The sequence below is a fragment of the Anopheles arabiensis genome, chromosome 2, assembly GCF_016920715.1.
Source record: "Anopheles arabiensis isolate DONGOLA chromosome 2, AaraD3, whole genome shotgun sequence".
Lineage (NCBI taxonomy): Eukaryota > Metazoa > Arthropoda > Insecta > Diptera > Culicidae > Anopheles > Anopheles arabiensis.
This window is the reverse complement of record NC_053517.1, coordinates 73,143,103-73,162,219: the sequence shown is the minus strand read 5'-3', so window position 1 is coordinate 73,162,219 and position 19,117 is coordinate 73,143,103. Positions and strand designations below refer to the sequence as shown.

Genomic DNA, 19,117 nt, shown 5'->3' with positions numbered 1-19,117 from the left:
GATCATAGGCGAGGCCGTCGATTCATTTCCAATCCTCCAGAGAGAGAGCTGGAGTGGCACTTCTGATGCATGGGCTATTTTTGGACGCCAGAAAATTGCGTCTGTTCGCCGTTTCACTTACGGCCGGGTTCGCTCGCTCCTGGCCACGCCGTCCCCGCGCGCCAGGCCACGCGCAAAGACACGGGCGTACCTTCTACGGTGCGGTGTTACGATTCTCACCTTTCCTCTGGCGTTTCGATGTGTATCTGGTCCACCTGGATTTCGGGCGGTATGCTGATGGTCGCATCGCTCAGATCGATCGATTCCATTGTCACCATTTGGGCCATGTTTTACAAGACGGCGGGAGGTGAAGGCTTGTCGTACGATGATGATGATGAGAAGGGTAAATATGATGGGTCGTTTTTTTTTCTTATTATGGCACTCGCACAAAACACTTTTTATGTACAGCTTTTTTCCCCCAATTTGCTGCTGATGCCTCAACGATAGGAGAGCTCTGGCGGAGGGGATAAAAAATAGACAACACACCTTTTTATCGTTACACTCTGGCTTATATAGCAATGCCGAGAACCACTGTGCTCGGAACAATAGGGTTTATTTCGACCGGCAACACCGGAAAAAGGATGTTTCTCAAGGTTCCGGTCGGTCGTACACTGATCAATAAATGATGGAGCAGCAAAATGGAGCTACTGCTGCCTTTTTGGCCAGCAAGGATTTACGATTTATACACTTGGGTACCACACCATACACCGCAGGCGTAAGATAGATTGGTGATGACAATGAATGCGCACACCGCGTGTTGGTGGTGCTGGCGAATTGTTTCACTTTCGATTTTCCAATACACACACTCAGCGAAACGAAACACCGCTAGCCAGACCACACCGTCGGTGCCGCTTGGCGTGTGGAAAAACAGCGAATGTGAGCACAGAGTTTGTTGGCACTGTCTGCCCTGTCTACCGTTGGCTCTGGTGGCGGTTCGTGCTCCGATTCGGGTCGTTCAAATGCCGGAAAAGCGTTCCGATTTTATGGGGGAAGCGGGGGGATGGGAGGGATGAATCATGGACGATAAGGAAAAAGAGAGTTCCGTGCTGTATTCTCTCGCTCTGTTTTGTAACAGTTGCTGCTCACGTTATCATGCAGAGCAACTGGGAGCGAAATGAGTAAGGAAAAGTGTTTTAGTGGAACAGCGCGCGCTCACTGGTGTTTGCGCTCGCGTCTCGTTGCGAAACGGAAAATATCACCGTTTAAAAATAGAATTTTCCTCCCGATCAGCGGGAAAACTTGAGCAAGTTGTCGGTGCGGTATGGGAAGGTAGGGAGATAGGGGAAAAGGACGACGACCACCACCACCAACGACAGCGTAGGCAAGGACTGGCAGCGCACAAGGACGACGATAAGGATTGGTGAAAATCGATGAAATTTTACACACACGCAACAACACTTTGCAGGTTCACTGTCTCTCTTGAGTATCTTTTCTAAAAGTGTACGCTAGTTTCAATTCAATAAAACAAGTCACCGAACAATGGAACCAAGAGACCCACCACCAACAGTTGGTTTGCCAAAGCGAAATTGATCCGCGAAAAAGCACACAAATCACACGATACAGCAGCAGGAGCAGTTGCACAATGATGTGTAGCGCACGCGAGCGATGCAACCGAAAATGCAACCGGCCAGAAGAAGAAGAATAAGAAACCGAGAAACCACGCACGAACGAACAAACGCCAAATGACTTCAAACGCAACTAAAGGCCACCGCCACTGCTCGTGTGCGCAAACCCGGGGAAAACAACTTCTTCGACTGTTGAAAAGTCGAGTGCCGTTCGCTAACTGACAGCGCCACCGTTCACCCCATGGCCAGAGTGTGGGGCCCGCGTAGTGATCGGTTGTTACACCGCACGGCCAGTGTTGAGGGCGCTCGCTCTCTCTCCCTCTCCGACGAGAGGGAGAAAAACATCACCGACATCGTCCTTCTCCGATGTAACCTTTCCTCCCCGCTCCATTGCATCGCCCCAAGCACGGTCAAACCAAACAGATGATTTCGTGTTTTATTGTGGTTGCGTGCGTTCACTCTCACTCTCTTGCTCTTTTCGAGCCGGAGGAGCAACCATTGCGGAAGGAAGAACAGGGCGGGCAACAGAGCGGTAACACATGTAAAGCGTCACAAGATGTGAGCATTGTCGAGAGTAGCAAGTAGTAGTGGATGCGTCTTGGATGCGAGAGACTGCATTGCCAAGTACAGCTCACACTAATGCTCACTTCTCATCGGAACGCACTCATCCGTGAGCGAGAAACGATAGTGTACTATTGTTTCTCATCGTACCACCTCCCTGCTCACCACCAAGATGATGCCATTAGGCGGGCTTTTCACTACTCCAAAATTTCATGGATACCTTCGAAACCACGACACCACCAAGATCTTCTTGTAGTAGAATTTCGTTTTGTTTGGTTTACTTATCACAACAGATTTAGTAAATGGTAGGGAAAGATAAATAAAACAAAATTAACGATGCTTTGTTTGCATAGCATTAACAAACAAAATGTGGAAGCGATCGCAAAGTATGTGCAAAACTGTGAAGCCAATTGATAAAGCTTGTATGCATATTTATGACAAATATTTCGTTAAAATTGGTTGTAAACAATGGTACAGACCGGAATTAAAGTTCAGGCTCAAACAGACCGCACAGTAACGCAAACACGAAAACAATCAAATAGATTAAAATACAGGAAGAGAAAAGCATAAATGTGTAAAGCGAAAGACATAAAAAAGATGAAAACATGACATTAGCAGAAGAAAATATTTAGCGACGCAATATGCAAAGAAAAGAAGAACTGTCCAAGCAGTGAGATTGCTTTAATCTGATATTGGCAGTAAGCACGGGTTTCTTCCATCAGGGATGTCCCTCTCTTTCGCTTGATGTAGAAACGAGTATTCAAAGGTAGATGAAACAAAACGAACGGAAAAAATGAATGAAAATGTTCAGCTGCATTCATGTAGTAGAATTTTTTCTGTAAGAAAAAAGGGGTGCCTTTGAATTTCTAACACTATAACTTTTACTCAAGGAAAAGAAAATAACAACTCCATACGACTAGCGCTACTACTGGTGGCCAAAGATAAAGCTAACTGACGCACTCATAACAGGAGCATGTAACAGCGGCACAAGAATATAACTAACTATTCTGCTCTAAGTGAGTGAAAGAAGAATAACAAGAAGAAGTACTGCACGTCAATGTGGGAACTTAGTGGGGAGGTGGAGGAAATGTTTGATTTTTTGTTTTGTTTTGTTTTTTTGCAAATACTCACTCGCAATCCACCAACAAAGGTGAACTAAACATTGCAGATTTTTGAGGATGAAGAAAGTTTGGGAAAAGAAATGAAAATAGATTGAGAGAATTAGTGTGGTCGAAATTATGCATCCGCCTGCGTGTTGTCGAACGATTGACAACATAAAATGAGCAATGAATTTGAAAATCTCTAAATACTTTACCGAAACCGAAACGTACATAAATGGATTCAATGACTAAACAAATCAGGAAAAGAAGTATGTTTTCTTCTAATTATACGATCGATACATAACTAGCAATCTACGTCGAATTTAGGGCGAGGCACACCTCTCATTTGACATACCGAGTGGATTGGGTGACTATCATACTCTACCGCATTACCTTCATTCAACGCGACACGGGTGTTATCTGTGTTTTCATCAACCAAATCTTTTGCAAACAAGAGCTGCTTCAAATTTACAACTTAAAAAATCACAACAGCAGCAGCAAAAACACACGAAACCCAAATAAGTCTACTGTTGTGTTGCCGAATGACGCATACTTTATGGTTATGAGGTATAATCGGAATACTGCTGCAGAATATGATAACCGTCATATTGCAGATGGATGCGCGAGATGATATCGCGATTAAATATATGTGATGTCGCCAACAGCCACGAGATGCCGCGTATCTTTGCTTTAAACATCTTAGCTTAGTTCCTTTATTACAATTTATCTTTTATCTTGTTTTATTTTTTTTAATGCATGCAATGAGTGACTGGTTGTTGTGTTATTTTCTTATCTCTCAAATCTCTATCTCTCTTGAGATAAATACATGCAGTATTTAGACATAAGTCGCATTGTGCTCTCTTCAAACCATCAAAACTTGATACGCAATTGAAAGAAAAAAGTTTGGACATTACATCGTGACAAATGGACCTAAACCTTTCTATGCAGTGCAACAGGGAGTGCTATTGTGTGGAATAGCTCCTGAAGCATGTTGAAGATGGGCCCTCAATTCCATAAATAGTAATCGTTACTAGCAACCAAACATATCCTTGAAGTAGCAAACCACTGACGTGAGTAACGATAATTAACGGCAACAAGCGAATGTTGTCGAATGGTGACGTAAGGGAAGCGGATTCATCGATTTCACAGCACATCATGGATCCAGTTCTTACGCGAGGGTATTGTTTATTTGAACGTAACACAACAACAACAATAACTAACACGTAATGATGTTCGCGCCAGGATGATACAATGGAAGCTATGGATGTGTAGCCTAAAAATATCGAAACATTATTCTATCCGCTAGCCTTCAAAAAGGACTCTTCCAAAAATAGGCACAACACCCATCGTCTGGGAACAGTACTATATCAAACGATGCATTGTGATGAACGACGGAAGCATGATTCGTAGATTCGTGTGTTATTATAGTTCGGTAAAAAAGATTGACGCCATTTGGCTTGATGAAAACTTATTCACACGTCAGAAAGTAAGCTACAGTTGCTTGCCACACGAGGGACTAGCGCCAAAGGGTCAGCACGCAATCGAATGAGAGCTCAGCTTTGTTCACGATATAAAGCAACTAAACAAAAATAATAACAAAGCATACTAAACATGTGGTGTCGATAAGCGAACTTTCACGTCCAATGACATGTGCATCTTTGCTATGCTCTGCTACAGAGACAATGAAATTCAATTACCGAACCTCCCATGCACTTACATCCATACACGATAGGGCACATCGCGGGAAGACGCCAGCGCGATCAATGAATATCGATTGAACCATTTCTTTGTTGGTCATGAAACCGGGTCGTCGTCCACCCAACGTCTCTTCGGACCACAAATCAAAACACTACCAGAGGGCACGGTTTGGGCAGTATTGTGTTGGCAAGAATGTGCGGGTATGTAAGTGTGTGCGAGGAGATTTTTCAATAATGAAATGCACCTACAGCGAGGCATTCCTATTCGATTCTATGGGACAAACACGCACCTCTCCTGTCTGTTCCTAACCCTCCCGCGTACGCTGGGCTATAAAGCAATCAGTGAAGCGCATCGCGGTAGCGACGGAAGATGACCTTGCCGATCGAATATCCCCTCCCTTTTAAGTATCGTTTAACTTACAAGCAAGTTATGCAATCGCAAAACACGCGAGCTCATTAAAATGATATCCTGAAAGCTCATCGAAGGATACTGAGAAAAGCACGCAAATGAAAGCTTTGAACAACGGGTGATAGACAGTCGGCGGTACACTCCATTTGAAAGCTTACGCGCATTAGAGCTTCAAGGGCGGCTAGAAGCTTAATAGAGATATGCTAGATTCACGATGAAAGCTTTCGCTTATCAGGTAAGCTTTGGGCGATTACACTTATCAGTTCATTTCAAATTATGGTGAGTGCTAAGCGGCTGATAACTACGGTATCAGCAAGCAGGCTTTAAACTCTTTGTTTTTGTATATTTACTTGTTTCAACCATACTGAATCTATGTCAGGAAAGCTAGTATATACTTCGCAGTAGAAGAGTATATAGTAAACGAATGTGGCGGCAAACGATTAATTCTACTAAGCAATAGAAAACTGCTGAATATGGCAAATCATCGAACGATGGAAGCAACGAATCAATGCTACAGAAGAAGCTCACGTACCTTTCCTGGTGTTCGATTCCTTCCAAGCCATCGTCAAGCACACTCTCGTAAACCATGCGTGGCCGATCGCCCAGAAGACGTTGTCGATCTAAATCACCCTGTTAACGGAAAAGATAGATAATTAGTAGTAGCTGGTAATGTGAACAGATTGCAATTTTTTTATATCATCATAGCTTTAATATCATAAACAGTCGTTCATTTGATTTCCGTTGATTTGACCGTCTCAATTCTGTTATCCACTGTTTGGCAATCATGATTTTTACCTTTTAAGCAGCATCCTCTGTATGTTTTAAAGGTAGTTTCCATGAAAAGCTAATTCAAATACGTCTAATATAATTACTCTGATCAAACAAGCCGATATACAATCCGGTCTGATGGTACAGTCGTCAACTCGTTAACATGCTCGCCATGGGTTCAAGCCCCGAATGGACCGTGCCCCTTACGCGTAGACTATTCTGCTATGGTAATAAATAAGCCTCTGAAAGCCATATCCATTGTGGTACAGGCAGGCCTTGGTTGTTAACGGTTGTTGTGCCAAAGAAAAAATCATACAAGAATGTAGCTACTACTTATTAGACAAAGTGGAATGATTTTGCTTCAATAGGCATCATTAATGTATTTAATTTGAATCTATTTGATCGTAGGCATCATTCATATACTTCAAATTAAAAAAATATTGTAATGTATTTATATTTTCGTTTGGATCCTAACTTTCTTTACAATCAGAGTGTATATACATGCCAAATTCTAGTGGAACACATTAAACATAAATATTTCAATACAGAAAACTTATAGAGAATAAACGTGGCATCTAAACTGCATAATAATTATCATAAAGACAGTAAATATTATGTAGAAGTGCTTAGGATTCGTGCACCTGCATATTTGTGAATAACTATAGCGCGGATTGAATCGCGACCCTTGCATAGTAGCACACTGCAAATTGTACGTCACTTGTTTGAGAATGAAATGCAAACGATAACACTCGTGAAAGGATTCACAAGGCAAATATTGCAATGTGAAAGGTAAATCATATTCTTATCGGTTAAGCGCAAACAAATATCGTGCCATATGTTGCAAAAGATAGGACATTTTTCATCCATACATCCTGTGCACCATCAGTACATGAATAACTGGAAGGTTTAACCGTAGCTATAAACGCTATTACAAACTGTGTTCCACTATTTTTGCATCAAAGATGGACTACATTCCTAACATCTTACCTGCATCTGGGTGAAGGAATGAGCTGCTCCAGACAGTTGAGCTGCCAGGCTTAGGTTAATATTGCTATACTCGACGTCGGACCCCATTTCCAGATCATGTGGGCTGGTGTCGGAATCGTCATCAGCTGTAATTTTACAAAGAGCATTAGAATTGGTTCAAGAAATACACATCTCGGCAGTGGAAACGTTACAGGAAAATTCAAACGAATCGTTTATCATTTTGCCGCTCGAAATGTGGTTTTAATTTGCTTTGTATCTTCCCCCGTTTTAGTTCACTGGCAGTGGTAGGGTATTTAAAATGAACAACAACAGTTGTAACTTGATAAGAGAGCACCACTACGATTGCCCTCCACCATCGGAGAACGGCACTAAACCGCACACTTTGTAAACGGACTAAGCAGCACTGGGAGATACGATAACAACATCAACAACAACTACGCACGGCCTCGATGCTACCAACAGCGCTGAAAACAACACAGGAAAAGCTTCCATGCACGCACCACCTGCTTGGCAGTTAGCCACAAATGACTGATATTCGCACCAGATCGAGGGAGAATGAGCCGAGCAATATTCGTGCATCTCACCAACGAATTGATATCAGGCGGCAGAAGACGCCCGATCGCAACTACGCAGAGAGCAAAGATCGCTCAGCATCCCTTTTTCGGTTCTCTTTCTCGTGCTCTTGGCAACGAATAGTGAGATCAAGTGAGTAAATCCAGTGAGTAGTCAGTGTGCACCTGAGACAAGCGGGACAGAAATTGCTTACAGTGAAGCAAGCACTTAAATACAAAATAAAAATTCATTATACACAATGGCTAATGTTCACTAAGCGAATTTCTTATCTACTGTTCAGAAATTCAACTTCAGTCACTTTACAGAATTACAGGTAACTCACAGCGAGGGAATTTAACGTGTAATGCAAAATGCCTAAACACAGGCGCGTATAACTGTTATACACTTTTTCGAATGCGTATCGTTTATCCTAACAACAGTGTTCAGACAAGCAATCAGACCAGATTGTCAGTAAAAATGAACATAATTATACACACACGCGCCATACAGGAGTATCTTAAGTTAATCTTGGAGAAAAAAAATCGAAAAACTTCTGCTTATGATAATCCATTCCTTTAAAAGTAATAAATAGTAAGTCCTGCAACATTAACATCTCGTTATTCGCTATTCTTTACTTGGTCTATTTCTTGTCTGGTACATTACGTTGATACGCTGCAATGTTGTCAACGGGCTTTATCTTAAAAATTTGCTATCGTCAATTCTTGTTGTATAATCAAATATGTAATGGTACACATTCAGAATTGTGGCTTATAAACCTGTCTGTGGCAGATGGGAAGAATACTCATACAACCCGGCTGTTAGTGTCACGAAGCGGACGCTCACGTTTGTTTGAGTGTTTTGAACAAACAATTCGCTGCATGATGTTGTATAGTGATTTTATAGACGAAATGTTAATGCATTGTAGATTAGCAGCTATGATGCACAATGTTAACCAAATTATGCTAAACGTTACATTCTATTTTAAATATTTAAAATGCTATATTTCAATCGTATCAAACGGAACTCTCAGAAATATTAATTATACTTTTCTTCAATGATAAAAAAAAAACATCTTTTAAAAAGTGAAAACACAACCAACATATAATTTACGTGACGTTTCTATAAAAGAGCTACATGTACCATATTACAGTACACTAATGGTTAACCCTTGCCACGAGCAACACTACAATGTACTGCATCGATCGCAACGTGAATTAAACCATCATGCGTCAACCCCAACGCTCTCAGCCTTTGCTCGGATAACTATGAAGTACAACATATGAGTTTGTCTTTTTTTTTCACCGACTCATAGTTGATGACCGAAAACTGATAAGAAAGACTTCTATCTAATGGTGGTAATAACGGAGCAGTTTATGTATGTTCTTTCTGTTTCAAATGGAAATCAAATCATAACACATATATAACGGGTCTGTTTCATTGAACATCCGCTCAACAAAACACCAAGCACCTCCGGCAATATCCGCCATCTGGCCATCAGTGGCGCAATACTCAAGCTAATCATCTTCATTGTTAACCTTTTTGTTAATGCAATAGTTGAAGTCCTTCAGACCCTAGACATGTAGTTTCTTTTTACACACTTGAATCAATGAAAGCATGGTAATATGGATTCTTCACAAAACTGCGAAAGAATGAAACTCCCTTTAGAAAAAAAGATCATGTACGACGATGGCTACATGAACTATTACTTAATGTCCCTCAAGCTTAATGCAGCGCTTCTACCAGGGGGAAATGCACTTTTGCCGCGTGCCGAACAAACGATTCGATTAAGGAATTACCAGCAACTACACAATATTCCCGCACACTGTACGTACGTACCTTCTATCATGACGGAATGCTGTGGGTTATGAATGATGCGAATCTGACGATCAGCTAGCTGCGGTTCACCATACAGTCCTCCGATGTCCTTCGGCAGCTGCCACAAAGCACTTCGTTCTTCGAGCGCGTCGCGCGGAAAGTACAACGGTGCTAGTACCTCGTAGATACTGCGCGCATTAGATTCAAGGCAAACTATCACAATCTCGGCACGGTATTGCTCCAGAAAACGACGAACAGTCCCTGAAGGAAGGTTTGAATTTAGAATAGCTTGGTGCACCAACCATTCGCCGGCCTTTTATACTCACTCAATGCTATGTGTGCAGCAGTGTCTGGTGGGAAGTTGCGCTGCACCGAGCTAATATCACATAGGGCTACGGTTCTTAATCCTAGTTCCCTTGCTTTGTACAACACGTTGCTGGAGGGAGGGAAATTGAAACAACAACAAAAAATACACGCTCAGATTGGAAATTCAAGTCAACCGAAAGGGCGTCGGTTTTAGGTTTAGTGTTTGATCTCGCTTTCATTGCGGCGTTTTCTTACCGATAACAAGCGTGCAGCGTTGCTTCCGAAGCAGTCCTGTACTTCTCGCTGTAGATGGGACCGACGGTGTGAATAATGTACTTTGACGGTAAGAAGAATCCTGGTGTAACACGAACTTCACCAGTCTTACATCCTGGGTGAGTGAGGTTGAAAAGCAAGGAAAAAAAGCAAATAAATAAGGAAATGTTAGCCCCCAACCCGGAAGTTATTAACAAGTGTGTACACTTTCGATAAAGCCCTGCCGAAATACGATACCCGCTGAAGCCATACTTACTTCTCACGTCGTGAACGATCGCGGAGGTTAGTGCTGCACCGGCACGGCCAAAGATTTTCTTCGACACACGATTCTTTTCCGTCAACGTTTCGTCGGTGCTGTTGGTGATGGCATCGACTTTGAGCTGCGAGATGTCTCCCTCCCTGAAAATAGTTTAAATATATAAATTAATCACAAAGCGCTACAATAATGCTTACTTGCTTTACGACCTCTAATGTAGTTTGCCAAGAAACAAAAATAAAACAACAATAATTTCCAAATACTGCTTCAGTTGCTCCTGTTGCTTTTGCACTAGTGCGCACGAAGCGCTTTGGTGTGCGGACATGGTAAGCACAATGGTACCAAATGGAAAATGTTACGCGCGGCGGTGTACGTAGCTCATCAAAAGCTTACGAGCACTCAATGGCCTTAACGCGTCCGTATCCTGCCTAACCCGGGACCCACACACTACCCGCGCCCTCTCCACTCACAGACAGCGTAGTAGCAGCAGCAAAAGTGGGAAAAATCAATACCTGCCAATCTTCTGTTTGAATATGCGGCCTGTTCCATTTCCACCAAACCGGAAATGGGATGAGCGGAAAAAATGAATAACAACCCACTAAACCGTCTCTCTCGCTGTCTTTTGTTTAGGTGGCCAGGGTAGCATGTTAGGTGTGCATGCTTTTATTCTAATCCTAATGAAGGTTATTTTTATTTCAAGGATAGGACAGGACTTTAGGCTTGGATTGTTTTGGAGAGACCTTGTGTAGCATCGAAAAAATCGGAAACGATATACAGGGCTTCCAGGGGTTCTCATTGTTGTGGGACACTTTCTTGACCCTTTTCTATGATGGAAATTTGACTCTATTCCTATTGGACGAATTGGATTCCCCTTTACATTAAGCACATTTCATATAAGAAAGCGTCAATGAAGTGTCCCAGAGCTATGAGAATTCTTGAAAAACCCTGCATGCACATGGAGAACGGTGACAACCATACAATCACAAAGACACGGTAGAAGATGATGAAGACAACGATGTTGACGACGACAGTTCGCTGTGGTGCATACAAGTTGCACTAGAAAATGCACCCACCGATAACCCTCACACCGTGCCGTCTTCTCCCCCTTTCAAGCGGTAACATTCGGCTCACAGCCAGGTTTAGCAAGACAACTCACCAAATTACGAAACGATTGTTGATCTGGGCATCGCACGGAAACGGAGTAACTGGGTGTTTCGGGCCGGCTTCAACGTTTGGAGCAAATTGGCTGTAATCGGTCGGACGCGGACGGGGCTGGCCGCGATCGTCTTCTGACTGTTCGCCCCAACGCTTTAGACTGCCTAGAGTGACAAAGTGCTGCTGCTGCTGCTGTTGCTGCTGCTGCTGGCGAGTTGAATGGTTCGGCAGTCCTCGCGATTCTTGCGGCTACGGAAGCATTCCAGTAGGAAGGATTATATGGAAATAGAAAAAAACAAAGAAAGTCGCGGGAAAAATAGGGTAAGCATTATTAGGAAGCCCTTGAAACGTTCTACGCGTTGTCTCTGTCGGTTAAGCACCACCGACGTACGACGTCCCATATCAGGTCACGTGGACCTAAAGTAAGGACGTAGAGTTCAACTTTGTACTTTCTTTTCCGTCACCCACTTCTTTCTTTCATTCTCGCTCTCCTCTCTCTCATACACCATGCAACGAAAGATCAGTGAATGCAAGTGAACTGAAACGTTTACTTTGTGTTGTTTTGTTTTTGTTGTAGATGTAATCGTATAATAATTACTTGCGTTAGATGTTTCGCGATTCCTCCTAGTGATGTTTCAATGCTTTCATTGTAGATGTTGGACACTAGTCTCATCGCTCTGCGGCGGGAACGTCCCACCACGGGGTCAATTTGTATCGGCCCGCGCGAAATGAGTGATGGTGGAGGTGGAGGTGTGTAACGCGCGATGGTGACGCGATGTGGCACGGCGGTCAAGGGTTGAGAATGGAAATGTAACGAAGATGAAGAGCAAAGAGAAAACGACACACAAAGACACAGAAATAATGTAGCGAACTGGGTTTTATTGTGGTTTCGTTGCTGCGGTAATGTTTGTAATCTACTGTGGCGAGATGTGATGCTAAAGAAGGTGATCGATATTTATGTGTGTGGTGTGGTGCCGCCAATTTGTAATCTAATTGCACGTGTTCATTACATGCCTGCTCAAAGTACGTAGGAGCATTACGGCAAAAGCTGTTCAATAGATATAAGTACACTAGTATATGATTTCAAAACAAAACATGGACACTACACTGTGCCCTAAAGCCGTCATAAAGCTACGTTAGTGGCTGGAATCTTGTCAGGGAATTAGTTTTTTTTTTTGCTCAAGAGGCCTCATGTAAAGGAAAGCATCTTCGTTGCCTTCCGATGAGCCGTCGCCGCCGACGGATGTGGGACAGAGTTGTGTTATTAAATATTTATCGAACATATATTACAAATGCTTTCGTGTGCTTGCGGTGGTAGCGCGTCCCCCATGCGCCGTGGAAGCCATTGTGCAGTGGTGGTTTTTGGTGCGGGGATATCTGAAGAACCCGAGAAATCTCTTTAGCACCGTGCAAGCTGCCAACAAACTAATACAGAGCCCGGCTGTGTAATAACATCACCATCATCATCTCATCCTATCGTCATCCTTCGCAGGTAAGTCGATCGAAAGCGAAATGGAAAGGTCCTTAGAATAAGGTAACTATCTCCCAGCACCCACCTCCCTCACTCTACCACTCCAATCCTCTCCACCAATCCCTTCCTCTCTGTTCCATCAGCTATTCTCTCAAACCACTTAGGGCTGGGTATGCGGTTTGACCCGGTTCGGTTATGCATGAATTTCAAAGATGAAAGATGGCTCTTTTTGATTTTGTGCTTGCTATACTTCTGTTAAATAACCATCAAATCTAAGAGGTATGGGTGTATCGTACGGTACAGATGTGTGTCGGTGTGTATTCCACGTCTAAATGGTGATACGCGATGCTGCGACCGTCATTAGGAGGAGTTCCGATGACGCAAATCGTCTTCCGATGTGTCGACCGCCGCATCACGAACCGCTAATTTGCGAATATACAGTCAGGTACGAAAGTAAACCACGGTGGTTTTATTACAATTGGAGACCAAATTGTTCCTAATTAACTTTGAAGAATTTTGCTGAGTACTATCCTAATGCACTAGAGTTGGAAGAATTGTGTCAGAATACTGTCACGATTCACAATAATTTAAATTCATAGGATTTGTTATTTTTTTTATTGGGAAAACAACCTTAGTCGGTCAAGGTTTGCATAGAAAACCACTTGTGAGCTTGGCTATATGTTACCGGTTCTCTACAAAAGCAAGATCACTGATATGTTAGTATAGTTATCCTTGACGACTGTTTTCATGGCAAATTTTCAAATGTGAGATGAGCTAAAGGTTTTTATTTGTTTATATTTAATTGACCTAATTTACTATATGTTTAACACTATTACTAACTATTGACTTTTGTTTTTAACTATTTATTTTTGTACCAGTAATTTTACCCCATGTTACAGTCACAATTTAAAATATGTGCACAGTACAAGCTGAAGATATGTTTAAATCAAATAAAAGAGCTACGTGTTCTTGCTAGCATGAAGCTTCGATGCGCATTTGGTGACGTAGGAATTCTTTGCAATAGTCCTCCTACCTGCTTGGTACCATTTGGACGTGACCAAAGGTAAACAGGTTTGCGGTAGATATCTGTTTTACCTGACTCAACGATAGCGCTACGCTGTGTTGCGTATGAACCGAAGCAGAACAGTTTTGATTTTATTCACCTATTAGCATATTATATACACCACTGATATGCCACCCGTGGCTGAAATTATTATTCTTTTATTTTAAATATGCTTTGGATCTACGCTCAATGCCGTTCAATTGCACTGAAAAAAATCAGAGATTGTGTTTTGAGCGTTGTTTCAATTCTTGTAATGCATTCAATGCACCCGCTAAAGAGTCCAGCAAACTGAGCCTTTCACGGCGATTCAAGGTTTAAAGTTAAAGCCAGCTCAATGCTCCACCCGCGCTCATTTAGCGCATCAGTGTATCAGGCCGAATCTAATCAACCAGCAAACAAATATACCATCCCCGGTACGACAATCACAACCTCTTCTCTCTAGCGTAGCAGCAGCATTTCGATGGTAATTTTCCATCCCTTTTGCATTAGCAGCAGGCGCGAACGAAATCCGATGCACCCCGATCCGTCGCGGTGTGTACCTTAGAAATTGTGTGCTCGGTTTATATTTGTACACCTCCACCACCACCCCCACATCCGTACACGTCATATCAATTTGTTTGATCGAACTCGCACGGGGCGCGACATCCGACCGCCATCATGCATCACAGATTACATGACGGTTTTCGGTTGGTTCGCGCGATTGTGAGTCGCAGCAACTCATCCATTTGTGCATCGGAGAGTGGTTCATGCCGATATGCGGTAGTGTGCGTAGCGCGGCCTGGAGAGCGCATGTTTCGATCACACCGCGAACGCGAATGCGATGGGCGAACAGAACAAAGCATGCGACGACTGTCGTTAAGCCGTCTGCACACAGCACACCAGCGACGCAAAAGTGTACCAGTACCACTCGGGTCCCTCACCTGCCCACACTCTACCTGTGGGTAAGAACCAGCAGCAAACCAACCGCAAACAACTACCAACCCACACACACAAACACACACAACTGGATGACTAATCCCGCACATCGCCGTCATCGTTCGTCATTGTGCGCGGGTTGCGCGTTTTTGCGATCGAACTGCTACGGTAATGGTGCATAGAGCTAAATCTCATCCAAAATGTCGGCTGAAAACTACACATTGATCCCACACATGTTTTGCAAGCATCCGTACCGTGCTAACAACGCCAGGGGTTGAACTCCGACGGGGCTGGTGTTACACAGCAGCAAAGGGAACCGCTATCATCTGCCAGGTATGTTCGTCTCAATGCCGATAACGCATTAATTGATTCCCCTTGCTCGGGGAACAATATTACAAACAGCACTACGTCACTGGCCCTTGTGTCACGCCTTCCACAATTCGAGGGCTTCTACAGCACACAAATTTTTAGCACACGCGTTTATCCTTTGCACCGATCGAAACAATCGATCATACCACAGTCGCGAAATAGCGACACGCACAGCTGTTAGCAATAATAAGCAACACACCCCACAGAGCGAGAGAGATGTGGTCGGGTAACCCGTTACGCGAACCGCGCGGCAGGTAGGTTGCAAGAAAACTGGCGAAAAGAAAACGGCCCAGTACGGCGTGCAGGTCGCGGCATACCAAGTCGTTGTCATCGGTTTGCTGGTCCTATCACAACTACCACCAGCATTGAGCGTTTGTTGATTAGCTGGCGTTACGACCGGTTGTCAAAGTGTGCCACCACACGTACATACATCCATACACAGCGAATGTGATCGCGAACCGTGATTTCTAGCCGTCCAGCGACAGGCTTGTCAAACGAGTGCACGTTACAGGGGGGCTTTTTATGTTTATAATTGGAACACATCCAACAGGAACGTAACGTCGCATGTTTAGGTAAGTCGCTAGCAAAATATGTTAGAAACTTTATCTCGTACCTTTGGTGGCTTTTTGTAATTGCCATTTTATAATCGCACTCAGAAGTGAAACACCAGTATTTGCACTGTTACATGTATCTAGTTATCGTAAAGCATGATAAATGATCTCAATTGGACATATTCATGGAAACTGCACGGCATGGTTAGAATTTTTATAACGAACTAACTAATATTCACCAAATAGGTTTATTCCAACAAAACTAAAAAACTAAATATTAATATTAACTTCATTGGGTATGCTTAAAAAATACTTGAAATGGGTTTCTACTAATTTTGTAAACATTTACGAAACGAAAACGTTGGATCCAAAATTAAACGATCGTGTAAAAAAATGAATATTCTTCGTTTATCATTCAATCACTCAAGTAGTGTTTGAAATTTTAATCTTCCTTTGCAAATATGCAGACATCTTTCTTTGCAAACATAGAGAAGGTAGGAGAAAACATGTTTAAGAGAAGCACATTGATTCGAATTTCAAGAGTCCAAATATGATTGACATATAATGTATGTACAAAACCCCATTTTTGTAGAATAACCGGGAACTTATTGTAATACAGTTTTTGCACAGCAGATTCACAAACTAGAAAATCATCCATTTCTGTTGTTACTGACAATATTCATTATTGACGAATTTACAATCATTTTTTCCATAATTGTCTTAGAATGTAGAAACACTCCAACAAACATACACTTTTGAGAGTAAAATTCTTACAAATTTTTAGCAAATTTTAATATTCAGAGGCAATATGATGCATACACAAGAATTAAAAAAAATATATCTTTCATTTTCCATCCTTTTGCACGAGTTGGACACCTCTTGCCACCATGTAACAGTGAAGCGGTATGTGGCGACACAACTACGCATCTAAAACGTACGCGAGGCGAGCTTTGAACCCACCACACGCTCAAACGTTGTCGCTATACCCACGGCACATTTTACACCGCACACTATGAACGAACCATCCTCGATAGATTGGGAGAGTCGCTTTGCGGGCTGTTTTCCTTTGTGCGTTTTCTCCCACTTTACCATGCACGTTTATTCACTCTCTTTCTCTCTCGCTGTATCTATGTTTCTCGTCAGTTGTAATGGGGCCGCGTGGACAGTGTAAAATGATAACGAAAACAACGCCCTAACACATGCGGCACGACGCACTGATCTTGCCCAAGAAAATACCGGTCAAATTAACCATTCGGATCTTTCAGTTCAGTTAGAAGTTTGCAGTTTTTTTGTACACGTTTAGAATTTTTTACAACTTTACAATTTACTATATAAAGCGAAATTGAAGTCTACACTATTATCCAACAATGCGGAGCTATATAATCGAAGTATATTGTTTTTGTTTTATATTTACATATAGGTTAGAAAACTAGACCATTGCTTAAATACATCGTTTCCACCGTTCTTGCTTCTGGTCTTTGTTGATATACATTGTTATGTTATGTTGTTATACATAGCCACCAAATGCATGTGTAATGTATAACTCGAAGCAACTCTTACTTTACTGTACATATTTAGCATACTATTTTTCATTTTAAATTTTTATTTATAACTGTTCCTTGACGGACTTAACATCGGATTGTCCTAAGGCTCATAAAATAAAAGAACTTCAACAAAGTTTCAAATAACTATCAAAATTTACTAGCTCCATTCGCATATCGCTCGTGCATCAAATGCTTTGCCGGTGTATTTACAGGACGATTATTACGCTTTGGGATTGGTAGCGTTTATAAGTACAGTTAAACCTGGATAAGCGAGAACGATGCGTGAATGTGATAAACAAAATTATCTTTTGATGTTAAATTTAGGGACATTTTAACGTTGTCTTTAGCTTATAAGTGAATTTACAATTGTGAAAAAAAATCAATTCATGGTCTGATATAAAAGTAAAAGTTTGATCCTACAATAGTAAAAATATTATTTCGATAAAATAGCTTCTTTGGTAGTTTATATCTGCTATATAGGTAATAATGTAGACCCGGCTACTTTTATCACTTTTGTTCGAAAATATATACCGTCTAATGTAACGTTAATGTTTGCGATCTTGTACATAAACTATCACATCCAGTATTCTCTCTAATAGGATTCTCTCTCATCCAGGTTTCACTAAATCACTATTTGCTGTAACTGCTCCTAAAATGACACATGTTGTACGGTTGTGAAAATGAAGCATCATCCCACGGCTAAGCTAGATGTCTGCCTTAGAACCGACAACACACCTGTGTAAAGCATATGGACGCGACCCATCTCCAAGCGATTGCGATGGTTCGATTTAGATGAAATAAGTGACCGATTGCGTGAGATTGCGTGTTTGGGGTGTGGTGTGTACGGGGGTGGTATGGTTGGTGGGGTCGGGTGCCTAAGCCATTAAAATTAGCTCGTGCCATTATAAGCCGTCCAAGTTGAACGGTGAAGATGAAATGCCCACCGGCTTGGCGGAGTAGGGTGAGAGCAACATGGGATGCTACGGCCTACGCGATGCTACTCACTGATATCCAACGTCACGGTGGACCATATTGCGCTGACCAGCAGGTACGTGATACTTCAGTCTCATGCTCTGGGCGCTCTCTCTCTCTCTCTCTCTCTGGCGGATCTGAAACGAACACGCACGTTCGTTCCCAGCGACGGGGCTATTTAGCTATCAAACAGTGCCACGAGGCGTTTTAACAGCTGTATCGAACTCCGTTGCTAAAATTAAAGATCAGTTAATTAGCGAGCAGAACTGATTGCGAATCACCTTGATTCTGTTTGACCGATTGATATGAGCAGATAGCTCGAGGAAGTTGGGAAATGGATCTATCGTTGGAAGGGGTTTTTTGAAATATTTGACAGTACGTGAAAAGTAATCTATTTTTTATTAATATATGAATATTCGTTTTTAATAGGAGAATCAAAGAATATTTATTTTAACCCAATGTGTGTTGATTGTTATGTTCGCATTAACTGTATCAGCAGATTAACTATCTAAGAACAAAATTTCAAAGCTCACGACTACCAAAACAAGATTTCTATTCTCGGTCATCCAACTCGGTTCCATGCAGAGTTGGCTCAAAAATCGATCAAGCTGTCACTGTGCTGGTGGCTTACAATAGCAAACCACGTACCACCAAAGCATATCAAGCTGGTCACTAAATCTTCCTCGCCGAATTTATAGCAAACTTAGCAATGGCGTTTTCTTAAACCTGTTAGTCGTGGTAGCTCCCGT

The 19,117-nt window shown here is 42.3% G+C and overlaps 1 protein-coding gene across 6 annotated transcripts in view; it reads right to left on the bottom strand.

Moving 5' to 3' along the window:
• Positions 1-19,117, bottom strand: part of LOC120897483 (protein GDAP2 homolog) — a 43,283-nt gene that overhangs the window by 12,671 nt on the left and 11,495 nt on the right. For 2 of the 6 annotated variants that reach the window (XM_040302416.1, XM_040302419.1), the window contains exons 1-10: positions 18,402-18,481; positions 12,082-12,160; positions 11,485-11,732; positions 10,329-10,471; positions 10,055-10,187; positions 9,820-9,929; positions 9,515-9,754; positions 7,127-7,251; positions 5,904-6,001; positions 3,297-3,320 (exon numbers count right to left, since the gene is read on the bottom strand). In XM_040302416.1, coding sequence (XP_040158350.1) covers positions 3,297-3,320; positions 5,904-6,001; positions 7,127-7,251; positions 9,515-9,754; positions 9,820-9,929; positions 10,055-10,187; positions 10,329-10,471; positions 11,485-11,732; positions 12,082-12,160; positions 18,402-18,466 — 1,265 coding nt within the window. In that variant the 5' untranslated portion in view covers positions 18,467-18,481. Of the gene's footprint in view, positions 1-3,296; positions 3,321-5,903; positions 6,002-7,126; positions 7,252-7,317; positions 7,677-9,514; positions 9,755-9,819; positions 9,930-10,054; positions 10,188-10,328; positions 10,472-11,484; positions 11,733-12,081; positions 12,161-15,186; positions 15,656-18,401; positions 18,482-19,117 lie in introns of those variants that run through there. The other 4 variants (XM_040302417.1, XM_040302418.1, XM_040302420.1 and 1 more) reach the window with 4 other exon arrangements.